Source organism: Podarcis muralis, chromosome 2 (genome assembly GCF_964188315.1).
Source record: "Podarcis muralis chromosome 2, rPodMur119.hap1.1, whole genome shotgun sequence".
Classification (NCBI taxonomy): Eukaryota; Metazoa; Chordata; class Lepidosauria; order Squamata; family Lacertidae; genus Podarcis; species Podarcis muralis.
The window spans coordinates 73606257-73619406 of NC_135656.1; the positions used below are offsets into that span (position 1 = coordinate 73606257).

General features: G+C 41.1%; 1 protein-coding gene across 2 annotated transcripts in view; it reads right to left on the minus strand.

The window, feature by feature from the left end:
- DNAH1 (dynein axonemal heavy chain 1) overlaps window positions 1-13150 on the minus strand; it is a 115364-nt gene that overhangs the window by 26858 nt on the left and 75356 nt on the right. For both annotated transcript variants that reach the window (XM_028718743.2, XM_028718744.2), the window contains exons 47-55: window positions 11713-11891; window positions 10430-10660; window positions 9106-9302; window positions 7877-8012; window positions 6408-6616; window positions 5533-5704; window positions 5039-5230; window positions 3085-3195; window positions 1871-2056 (exon numbers count right to left, since the gene is read on the minus strand). In XM_028718743.2, the coding sequence (XP_028574576.2) occupies window positions 1871-2056; window positions 3085-3195; window positions 5039-5230; window positions 5533-5704; window positions 6408-6616; window positions 7877-8012; window positions 9106-9302; window positions 10430-10660; window positions 11713-11891 (1613 nt within the window). The remainder of the gene's footprint in view (window positions 1-1870; window positions 2057-3084; window positions 3196-5038; window positions 5231-5532; window positions 5705-6407; window positions 6617-7876; window positions 8013-9105; window positions 9303-10429; window positions 10661-11712; window positions 11892-13150) is intronic.

Consider the following 13150-nt stretch of genomic DNA (forward strand, 5'->3'; position numbering starts at 1 on the left):
TTGTAAAATAGACAGATTTTGACCTAATTCCATATACAGTGTTTCTTCCTTACAATAACTTGGTAAAAAAGGCTCTTAGACTACAGTCTGTTTTTTTCCCTTCACAGTCTGAGTAAAATGATGGAAGTAGTGATGGATGGGTGGGCTGAGATGTTGGTTAAAACTAAAAACTACAGTGCATACTTCTAAGATGGGGAGCTGCCCTTTTCTGCTTGCCTGCATATTTATTGTCTACCTATTTTTCTATCTCAATTACTGATGTTATTCAAAAAACTGTGATGAAAGAAGAACATGGCTGCACAATCAAGAATGTTTTGTTTAATGGTCAGGGTCCAATTTTTGCTGTCTTAAATTGTGGTAATACAAGAAGCTCCATGGTTGAAAATATAATGCGTAACAGTTTCAAGCATGTTGCTTGTTTTATATTGAAAACAACTCATTGAAATATGCTAATAAAAGTAATGTTCACTTTAATTTTAACTATTTGTTTAGGCAAAGGGCTATACCAACTAGCCTAGAAACATGCCGATGTTGCAATATAATTATTGAAACACATTCTCCCTTTACCTTTCAAATAGGATATGGTGACAGGCATTGCAGAATCCTGGTGGAAACTGGTCATAATCACTTACTATAGAAACCTATTTTTAGATAATTTCATTGGCAACAGGATCCACACATTTTATCATAAGTTACAATATAATTTTGTTTCAGAATTCTGAAGTAAGGTTATGGAGGGGCTCTCTTTTTCATACACTAGTAGCTCAATATAACAGCATTTCCCACTATGCACTTAAGACATACTAAAAGATATTGCATATATCTGAATACACCTATACATCGCTTTTGGTGACTTGCTGCTGCCACCTGACAATACAGATGAGCTACTTGCCGGGATGGGCACCAACTAACAATAAGTCTTCACATGCGTAGCAAAAATACACATCTAGAGAATTAAAAATCTCTATATGACGCTACTCTTAAGATCATCTCTAGGCACTGACTACAACATCAGTCAAATTGACAGCTGGCTAAATAAACCCAACTCTTGGAACAGTCCTTGAACAGGGGGAACATAATTGACAATAGTCCCTCTAAATTTTCTGGAAGTGCCAGATAATAGTAGGTAGTAACCCAGCATGTACCTTCAAATGTCCAGTGAACAGAAAACGAGACAAGGATCTGTAGCACTAATTTTCTGCTTGTATTCAGCAGATGTCAATGTTCTTCCCAGCTAGGAAGCTTTGCAGTGGCTCAATAATCTATTCAAAAGGGAGTTGGCCTTTGAATTCAATAGGACTAACTTCTGAAATGACACAAACAGGATTGTGCTGTGTGATGTGAACTAGGCTTTTACTTCCCTTACTCATCTCATCTAGTGAAATGTAACCAGATGCTAACATTACTATAAAACCATTCGAGTCCAAAGGGTTAAGGTGGTAGAGGGATGCTGATACCCATCGTTTCAGCCTCTCTGGCAGGTGCAGACTGCTTTTCATCCCTCCTCATCAGATTTATCATTTGATGAGCGAGGGGCAATGTTTGATCTGTGTATATGCATCTACATATCTGTGTATGTGATGGATGTGGGGGAGAGAGCGTGCACACTGGATATGACCCCTCTGCCAGTGTGCAGTACCCAAAGGCACTACATACCTTTGGCTGAAAAGGATTAGATTATTCCTCTTCAGGGACAGTCATCAAAAGGAATAAGCTGCTACAACTCACAAGGAAAAAAAGTTTGAAAATCAGAATGGGTGGGTGTTTAGGGGATTACTATTGAACCTGTATCCATGGTAAAGCACAGACAGTATAACTAGTGTTCTTCTTGAAAGTATTGTTAAAAGCTATTATTTCTCAACTCTGTTACCTCTGTAACATCATTTTTGTTGAGGTTCCTCAAGCTGGCAAGGGCAGCATCCAGGGCAGGCAGGGCTTCTGCCAGGTCCTTCTGTGCGTCATCAGCAATAGCCTGAGCGGTCTGAGCTTTGACTTTGGCTTTCATTTCCTCTGCCTGCACAGCATTCCGTGTTTCTTCTGCTACAGCTGTGTCTACCTGCAGCAGCACAAAGGTATTTGGAATCATGAATGCTTTCAGGACTGGCTAGATTAGAAGCACCTTTTCTGCATCAGTCAGAGACCCAGTCTGCTGCCATGGTAAACCATAGTTAACGGCTAGCCCTAAATACATGGCTCTCATTAGCACACGGGGGGGGGGGGGACAAACCACAACAGTTGTTTTAGGATTACATCTGAATACAGGATTGTGGCTTGTTGCACTCCCCACCCCGCCCCCGAAAAAAAAGCCCCAAGCCCACTTTAAGCCAAAGGAAAACTTTGACAGGAGATCAGTGTTTGTTTGGAGTGAAGCAAACCATGAGCACTAATTCAGATGAAACTTTAAGTCAGAGGTTTGTCTGTTTTCCTTCTGCTCATTTGCAGGAAGGAAAAAAGCAAGCAAGATTAGTGTATTCACAGTAAACTATTACTTATGGTTTACCATGATGTGTTAATAAGTTCATTGTTTGCCAAAGCATAAAAACGTTCTAGCACAACAACAACAACCACAACCCAAGGGGCATGGTTTTCTCAAAAGAGCCAGGAGCAGATATGGCTGACCAGCACTCTGAACAGGAAGGAACACTGCTGATACAGAATGATAGTCTGCAATGATTGGCTACCTGTCTCACTTGGGAAGTAGTATTGCATGGCTAAAGATAAAGAGATTGTCGTTCTTATGAACATGATTGTCTGAAATAAGCATCGCACCTCACATAGCAAGGTTAAATATTTGGAGTTTAGCATAAAGGCCAGGTCATGCCATTTTGGAGCCAAAAGAACAAACCCAAATGGCACCCCCTTTTGCAGTAAAGAACAAAAGTGTTCTGTCCTTGTGGCAAATGTGTCGCCCCATTATTTTAATGGTAGGACTTGTATTGTGTGAAAACAAGGCAGAGGTGCAACATTGGCCTCCCTTTCTCCAACTTAGAGCTAACAAGGCAAAGTATCACCACAAAGCCCTTCTTGTTTCACCAGGGCCCCATCAGCCTCTTTTGCAAGAGTGTCTGAAGGTCCGCTGCATACCTGTATCTGTTCCATGGTTACCAGTGTGTCTTGGGCAGCCTCAGCCAGCAGGGGGCGTGCTAATTCTAGCTCTTCCTGCATTTTTGCTACATCTTCTGCTGTTCGCAAAAGCTAGAAATGGAGGGGGAAGTCAGTCTCATATTGAACGTGTCTAGCGAAGAGGAAAACAATCTGTTGCTACAACGCTGAAAACAGTACAGATAGTAAAGGAAAAACCTCAGAAGTAGCTTCAAGCTGCTTGAAAAGAGAACCTGTTGTTTATTCTGGGCTCCACTGGAAAGTCTCTTCTATTAATCAAATTCTAAAGCACAATCCAGTCCAAGCCACAGTTAATTCAGTGTCAGAGTTCCACGCAGGTGCTCAATTCCACCACCAAAATCAATGGTATTAAAACTGCTTAACTTTTACTTGGCCCAGCCATGTTTTCAAACATTATTTTAGCATTGCTTTTTCTTTGTTGTTATTCCATGCTGCCACTTTTCTGCATGAAAACTGGCAGCATTTCCCTACGAGTAGCACTATATGCCCAAAGCTTGTTTCAGGTTGTGGGTTTTGCTTTTTTTAAATATAAAATATAATGTGCTACTAAAAGTCTCAGTTTCACATAAGACCAGGGTGAACTGCACTCAGTAAAGGAAAAGAGAACACCAATATATGGCTTTATCTTCATTCCTTCTCTCTCTCTTTTATAGCCTTACACATTTACACAGTGAAGAAAAGAGTGTACGCCAACCTTCCCAAGTTGGTGCCCTTCAACTCTCAGCATCCCTGACCACTGGCCATGCTAGCAGAACTGATGGGTTCAGCAATATCTAGAGGGCACCACTTTGGGTATGGCAAGTCTTTGCTCACACCCAAATACAGATACATTGACTTTCACTAATGATATTTGGGTGTATAATGATTCGAGGTAATTAACACCAGTGACATAGCATTTACCTTAAATAAATAAATAAATAAATAAATATAATTAGGCAAATCAGTTTTCAGTCGGCAAGAAAAACATATCTGTCTGTAGGCTTTTTGGAAGATGCATGTTAATTGATCTGATCGCTGTCTTAAAATACGAAGGTTGCATGCTGAATTTTATTCTGAGTGTTTTTCAGATATTTTATTCTGCTGGATTTTATTCTGGGTGTTTTTCAGTTTTATATTTTTACATGTTAAATCATTCTTTAGTCTTATTTTGGTAGTGTTTAATGTGATGCATGCTGTTATTCCAGTTATAGTCATACAGGCACCCTCTGTGTTGAGCATCTAGAGCCTTCCACGTTGACCTCTCACTCTTCAGCAGCTGCCAGCTGGGGCAGGCAGCTTTGGGTTCTCTCTCTAGGCTTCCTTCTGAATTCCCTCACTGAACTTACTGAAGACTGATCTTCCTACAGTCCTGAGCCTGGTCTAATATTCCCTTCAGCCAATCAACATGTTTCTGTGGGAATTCCAACCCTTATGGACCAACAGGTTTGAAAGGAATGTCCACTAAATGACTTATCATAAACTAACCACTTTGGATGTTATTGCCCTGTACATAAAAGCTGGAACCTTGCATGTATATAACACTGTCTTCTTAGCACAAATTAGTAACTCTGACAGTTTGAACAGCTATTTGGTAGATGACCATCAAGACTTGAAGACTATGCATCTCAGAGATGGGGAGCCTGTGGCCCTCCAGATGTTACAGAACTACAACTCCCATTATCCCAGACCACTTTTTACTTAATATTGATAGTTTCTCTACAGGAGGCTTCCAAACATTGACTTTCACAAGCAATGACAATGCTTTTGCAAGTAATCAGCACAGTGACACACTATACATCAGGCCCAAGCTGATATTCCAAACTTATGAGTGTGTGGTGGTGGAGGGAACCTTTTATGATGTGTTTTGCTGAAAAGGAGAAATCGGTCTATGGCTCTAAGCGCAGTCTTCAAGAACCCCAAGACTGAAGCAACTCACTTTGTCCAACCCACTCTTCATCCTGGTTTTGGCAACTTTGAGCTCCTGCTTTTTTGCACCTATCAAGGTGGTGAAGATGCCGAGCAGCTCCAGGTAGCTTTTGGGAGTGACATAATTATGCCTTGCCAATTCCGCCAGATACACCTTGCACTTAAGTGCTACGCTCTGATGGATTTCCACACACATCTCAATCTATAAGGGGGAGGAAACAGACGTCGGAAGAGGTTTCTCAACAGAAGGAAGGCAGAGAATGACTATGAAATGTGCTACATGCAAGAGGCACAAAATATGTAAAGCAAACATTTATGATATGAGTATTTCCTTGAAACACAGGGACCAATTGGACAAGTGACAACTATTCCAAACACTAGCAGGGACTCATACAATATGAATTCTAACAATGAAACATTCAATTATTAGATAGCTGCTCTCTTTTTCTCCTTGCACATATGTAAAATCTGAGGTTGTGAGGATGTTTAGGAGAGGTCACTTACCATTCCCTGTATAATTTCAGGGGTGGCATCAGTATCTGGGATCTCATTGAAAAAGGAAGCAGCAACAGACTCCAGGGCTTCTGCAGGCCACTCATTAAACCAGTCAATGGTACAGCAGTTCACCAGAGATGGGAACTGTCTGAGCCGTGCTCGGAATACCTCTCCAATAGGACTGGAGAATGAGGAAGCAGTAAAGAATGAGAAAAACCTTATTAGAATAGGCTTCAACTAAGCCAAATATCTCTAGTTTGGATGTACTGCAGGGAATTCTTTTAACAGCAAAGGCCATGCTAGGCACATTCAGAAAACCACAATTAAAATTTATACTAATATATTACACTAAACCACTGGGGATGGAGAATTCCCACCTCACCAGCAAAGCCTTTATACTCATTAATGTTTCCACAAGGCAATCATCCCAAATGTTGACATTCAAATTAGGTGCCCTACAGATCTCTTCTACATGTGTATTGAAACTAAAGGCTGCAACTATGGTATGTGCCGTTATTCCTGAAGGAATAGGCACTACGCTTTGTAAGTGAACACTTTGATCCATCTAAGAATTGTGGGCAGCACAACTTCATGGCTCCTATGGATACAGCGTTCAAAATGCAGTGATATTTATTTTGAAGATTTATAGCACAGCTATAAGACTATTAGCTGAAATATAATTGAAAAAGTCACATCAAACCTCAAGGGTAAGGAAAATAGGAGTGAAGGAAAAAAACAACAATATCTGAAGGATCACAGGCTCCCCATTCCTGCTACATTCCAGCCACCTGTAGCATGGATCACCACTGATAGTAAAGAAAGCTCTTGGGAGCTTGGAGAGACCCCCTTCACCATTTAGCCCAATGGACTAGGCTAGCTCATACCTCATGCATAGGACTGTGTGGATATTGCTGCGTACTCTCCCTGTGTACGCAGCCATCAGGTTGGCCTTGGTAGGCTGAAGCCCCTGGTCCTGCACTAACGGTTTCATAGTGGTCATAATCTGGTCCTGTTCATCCAGGGCATACAGGTTGGGTATATCTCCTGAATTCAGCAGGTTGTTGATATCCTCAAGAAAGGACTCACTTTTAATCTAAAGAAAAAAATTAAAAGGCTTCTATCGGCAGTAATAATGTTGTGCCTTTCATTTTAACCTCATCTACTTACCCACTAAAGATCTCATCTTCGTTACTTAGATTTTCCTATTGAAAATCACTGAAATGTAAGTCACAGTGAGAACACTGGTTGTGTAAATAATGAGAAATAGCCTAACTGATGGGATGAGATCGGCATCAGAGAGAGAATAGTGCGGAATCCCTACTTTGTTAATGTGAAGTAGTAATTCAGAAATTAGACTAACATTTGAGTCCCACCTTTTGGATCCAATCCTAAACTCTGATCACTTTTCTAGGCATTTCATTCTTAAGACAATAAATATGCACTTCCTGTCTATTACTTGCAATTCACTTACCATCCATCAACCCTAAACATCTGTTTTAGAGACATTACATCTCTCCAATACTAGCTGGGCTGTATTTTGTACCTGGGAAAATGCAAATTCCCCTCCAATGGTACACTTATTGCTACTAGAAGGCATTGACACCTATTAGATATTGCTTGTAATGAGAATTTTCTCCCTTTCCTCCACCCAATACTTATGCCGTTCTATGCATTCTAATGTGTTATTTCGCTCATTACTAGCAATGTTTTCAATGATTTAAATGCTGAGTGCATGACCCAGTGCATGAAACTGATATTGCTTCCCTTATGCACAGTGCCACACCATTGTGTAAGCCACCAGCTATTATTATTATTATTATTATTATTATTATTATTATTATTATTATCAGAGAGCCTGTATGATATAGTTGACTGGAGTACACAACTACCTAGAAGTATGGTTGTTGTCCTTCAACAAGTTGTGTAAATGGGATTATTTCACAGGATTGTACTGCAACATATCTAACCACAGATCATCTGGATAAGCCGCAGAGGCACTATGCAATTTTTGGTTTGCAGGGTACTCAAATATCAGTGTAATTTATATTTGTGATTCTTACCTGTTGGCACCCATGTGTGTAAAATTTGGCCAACATGTTTAGTAATCTAACTCCTTAACAGTTAAGAGTTCTTAGTACCACCAAGAGAAAAGTCATTCAGGTATCAGGTACAGCACAGTTTTTCTCAAAACACAGAAGTTCAGTTTTTCAAGAAAACTTGCTAAGCTAAGACTAGTTGGGAAAATAAAACAAGAGATGTAAGTGACAAAATTGGTACAAATCTGAGCAACATTCATTTAAAGGTTTAGCTCTCCAGCGCAAGAAGAAATTTCATTCCTAACAGCTTCAATTACCTGCGTATCTGTAAACAGAAAGGTAATGGATAAGTTTTGCAGACCAGCCTTCAGCATGATCTTTTTGAGGTCTTCTCTCCAGTCAGATATCCCATAGTTCTTGGAAAGTTCTATCTGAAAACATTCATAATCAGCTCTAAAAAGGAAATGATTATAATCAGGGCATGGGCTACAATATGCTAATACGTATACAAGGGAGAAAGACACAGAAAGAACTGTTGGTTGCTAACTGAGTGGTAGTTCTGTATCACTGGCAGAAGGTAATCTGTGAGAGTTATGGGGCCACCTTGTGGTCAAAGGCAGGAAAAAGAATTTGAGGGAAATAGGCAGCTTGCAGAATCCAGTTTGCATCCTTGCCATACTCAAACAGGTCAGTTGACCAAGACACAAAAACACAAAGAGAGAAAACAAACATCTACTTCTCTAACAATTGTTGTAACCTACCCTGGAGCTTTAGGGTGAAGGGCAACTAACAAATTAAAACAACGACAGTGACCCTAAGAGACTAAGAATCTAACAATTTTTACAACAGAACTAGAAAAAACTACTTAACCAAAGAAGCTGAGAAACTAGGGTGAGTCTGATGACCTTCAACCAGTGTAACCATTCCTACTATTCGGGTAGAACATAACAGCTTTTTCTCATGTTGATGGAGAAGGTAATTAGTGAGGGGCATACCAAATCTTCTCTAAGCATTTATATTTTAATTTTTGTAAGCTGAGACCCAGATATGAAAAGCAGGGTATAACTTTTAATAAATAATAATATTCTTCTTCTTTGGCGATCATTTGTAGTCGAGTAAGAATAAGAATATAGGGCCTATGTGGCGGAAATCTAATGCATATTGGCAGAATCTGAGCAATTCCCTTCCCATTTTGAGAGGCAATGGTTACACAGATTAGGCCTGTGCCCATCCGGCTCTATGTGCATAGGCCCAAAGACCATATTCCAATGTTATAAAGTGGAGGCGAGGTGGAACTGGAGGCATTTGCGTACATTGGGTGGGAAGGCAAGGAAAATCCCAGTTTCTTCACTATGGTCACTTTCTGTACAGCTGGAAAATGATGTGAACAGTGTCAAGCTTTCTTCACATGATGTGAGCAAACTGAACTCAGAAGCAGAAATGAAGAACATGAATCCAAAAAACCCCCAAACCAAAACTCATTGCTTTCTGATCATTCTGTCACTATCTACTGGCTCAGAAACCTTTAATATCATTCATATCTTACATGTGAGATGCTAATTTGGTGAGAGATTGCCTTCCACTGCCACCAACACCCAAGAGAAGAGCATTGCCCAGTGCCTGGCGCAGAATACGGGTGATTCGGCAAATGTGTTGCATAGCGTCCATGAAAAGAACTAGCTTCATCTTGGTAGTATTGATCTGATTGTATTCCTCCATGTACTCCTCAATCACGTGCATAAGCTATAGTCAAAAAGAGAGGGAGAAGAATAGGAGCAGGAACTAAGCATGCCTCTCTGAGGAGGCCATCAATGGACCATCCACCTCTATGCCCATCAGACCCTGTCAATAAGGGAAGACAGGGGTGAAAAAAATACCCACTGTCTTAGAAAGCCTACTCAGTGAAAATGAAAATAGATGATCTAGGATGTACACCCATCAAAAAAGAGGAGCAAGCAGCCTTTCTTTAATTCCCCAACCAAAATCTTTCACAGATAAAGTTAACCATTTAAATAATGTTCACTGTAAATCACAGCCAATTTCAATAGGATTAGAGCAACACACTTGCAATGATTTCAGAGTATCAATTTGAGTTTAGCTATTGTTTAGCTATTGAGTTTAGCATGGACATGGTTAAGTTATCTAATCCCTCATCCACATTTTATCTATCTGGGCAATGGGTGTGATGAACATCTGTCTACCTAAGAGGCTGGATTAATTATCTATAATTCACTTAGTGATCATGAAAGAAGACATACTGTTATTATTATCCTTGACTACATGGCAGTGAATGCAAAGTACACTGCTCCTTATTAAAATCGTTATATTTTTACCCTTTGCTTAATTAACATTTTCTCAGTATGCACAATATCCTTCCAGTTGGGAGTTCTACAGGAAGGATAATTACCTGCAAAGGTCACCTGTACAGATTTTAATGGCATCCGCTGCAGTACTATGAACATTAAACTTGTTCCTCTTCCTAGTTTATTGCATTTTCCAAGCCCAAGTACTGTGCTAAAGTCATCTGCATAGCAGATTCCCAACTGTTCTTTATTACTTGCCTGAACACAGGGGGCAGTCAGAGGAAACAGCATTATCTAGGTCTGTTCTATCCTCTTCCATCCATGTTCATCTATCATTCTCAGCATGCTTCTAGTGCTCAGTCTATCCTTGTACAACCTTGTTGTTGTTTCTTTCCTCTGAAAATCATAATCACTTCTAGTATAGGCTTGCCATGCATAAAGTATATTCTAGAAACTCAGCTCTGGACACCCAATGCTTTTATTAACTGCGCCCATCTTATATGTTGTGCACAAAGGAATGAAAGATGGAAGAAGTACAAAAATGGAGAAGCATCTTATGAATCCTACCTTCTCTCTTTCTGCAATTAATTCATAAAGCTTCACATCAGAACCTGGGTTCATGAAATCCCCATAGAGAAGGGGCTCATAAGGAACAACTTCCTTAAAGGTGGTATCCCATTCAGACATCACGCTCTTCATCAAGTCATCAAACCAAGTTCGGTCCTCCTCATTAACCAGACGGTCACGAAACACACGGCAACTCTCATGATACCACAGCCTCAGCAGGTCCGCTTTATCCTGGCAAATAATTCCAGTGACAACCTTAAACAACCTTTCGTTATTACTCACACAACCCCAAAGAATGTTATTTCTTGTTCCACGTTGATTCTTCCCCCTAAGACACTGACCCTACGGTGTTAAAAACAACCCTTTCCCAACCAGATTTATAAGAAAATGTTTCTAAACTACCAGAGCAAATCTAAACCCCAGATCTGCTGATTGGAGGGGTTTAGAGGACAACGGGTCTCTCCCCATAACACAGACCAGTTTTGCTAGCATAGGATATGCCGCCATGGAGACCCCTCCTACGTCTTCAAAAAGCTCTGTGGGTTTAGCTCTGCTGCTGGTAGAGTTTCTGCTACAATTAGTCAGTGTCGGGCTTTGAAATGGAGAGTTCTGGTGCACAGAAGGGGTGGCCTTGGATCTGCTAGATCACAGGCCCCTCTGTTCTTCAGAGAGGTCCCAGAATTGGGTCCCTCTCCTATGCCAGTCTAGACCTGGTATAACTAATTCTCCTTCCACTGGAGTGGGTTTGTTTCTTTGTTTTTTAAAAAAATAAAGATCCACTCAAGGAAAGGGGAAAAAAGGAAAGTCTGCCACACATCTCCACCCACGCCCCACTTAGGATTGCACTGTAAGAATGGCTGGCCAAAACTTGAGAAAATTGGGAGGTGGAGATCTGTAGTTAAATCCACTCACTCAGATTTTATTGCTAGATATATGAGGGACCCATGGACACCCAAGCTCGATTGTACTGGGTTTGTGGTAAAGCTCTACCATGGATACTGCAGAATAAAGTTCTCCTGAGGAAGGGGGACTATGAGTGAATGAAAGAGGTGTGATACACTTGCTGCTGCCAACAAGAGAGAAAAAAGCAACCCCAATATTTTGCCCCAGATCCCCACAATCAGGCCTAGATTGTGCCTTATTGCTTGCACTTAGTGCAGTGGTATGCAGTGCACACAACAAAGGGATAACTATTCAGTATGTCATTTTATCGAGAAATAATATGCAATTTCCAGCAACTAAAATTCCTGTCACAGAGCAGATATTGTGAAGGGAGCACTTACCATAATTTTGGCAGGTTCTGCCATGAGCATGCCCTGGAAAACCTTGGACAGATCCCTCAAATTAAATGTATAGTGAGATTTTGCTGGAGTAGGCAACAGTTGGGATGTGATAGTGGAATACACTCGTATAGTTGCATCAACAAGGGGTTCGCTTAAGTCCTGCACCTGTGGACATCCAGCTAAAAAACCCAAAAGATAGTCAGCATTGCAGTGGGGGCTTTTCAGGAAAGGAAGAACCATGAGCGATCACATAGAAAGAGGGCAGGCTAGCTTGAGACATAGTTAGATCACCGTAGCTAAAACAGATTTACCAATGACTTTATCTCACAGAAGATGTTCCCCATCCTCACAATCTATATTACTGCCTAATGTGCAGTTGTAGTAAAAGGTAAAGGTAAAGGTACCCCTGCCCGTACGGGCCAGTCTTGACAGACTCTGGGGTTGTGCGCCCATCTCACTCAAGAGGCCGGGGGCCAGCGCTGTCCGGAGACACTTCCGGGTCACGTGGCCAGCATGACAAAGCTGCATCTGGCAAGCCAGTGCAGCACACGGAAACGCCGTTTACCTTCCCGCTAGTAAGCGGTCCCTATTGATCTACTTGCACCCAGGGGTGCTTTCGAACTGCTAGGTTGGCAGGCGCTGGGACCAAGCAACGGGAGCGCACCCCGCCGCGGGGATTCGAACCGCCGACCTTTCGATCGGCAAGCCCTAGGCGCTGAGGATTTTACCCACAGCGCCACCCTGCAGTTGTAGTACAACCACACAATTTATTAATTAAGACTTTTTATAGTGCCTCCCACATCAGTCTCAAGTTGGCATACTAAAATTAAATCATAGTACAATTAAAATTGCAGGTAATAACTTAAGCAGAGATAAACAGAATTCTAACAATGGCATACTATCCAATTCCTGAACCTGGGAACCACCAACCCACAGGACTTTGATCTTGTCAAGATTCAAATTCAGCTTAACCCCAGATTTTTTCTTGCACTGTTAAGAATTCTGCATACATTATCCCCATATCAAAAACTCAAGTTTTCCAACTAGAGAAACTGGCACCTGCTGAGCGAGAATTGTTTAAACCAGATTAGAAAAAATACAGAAGGGTCTGTTTCTATTACTATCTTACTTTGAGGTTATGTGTGGCTGCCTTTTCTCCATAATGTGGCTGCCAGGGAACTATCTTGTGAGATGCATGCATGTATAATCAGTTGGGAGGCTGTAGCACAAACAAATGGGTGTTGTCCACAAGTCACATGGTTCCTGCAGGGAACTCTGGTCCAACACTAGTGTACAGACAGGACATGTGCCTGCAGCATAAAGTATGGAGCTCCCTTAGGTAAGCCAAAAATTGGCATACTTAGGCTTATCCATGTTATTGTGTTTGAAGAAATGGGCATCCATCTGCTGAAGCAAAGACCACTCTCTTAATGCTTTT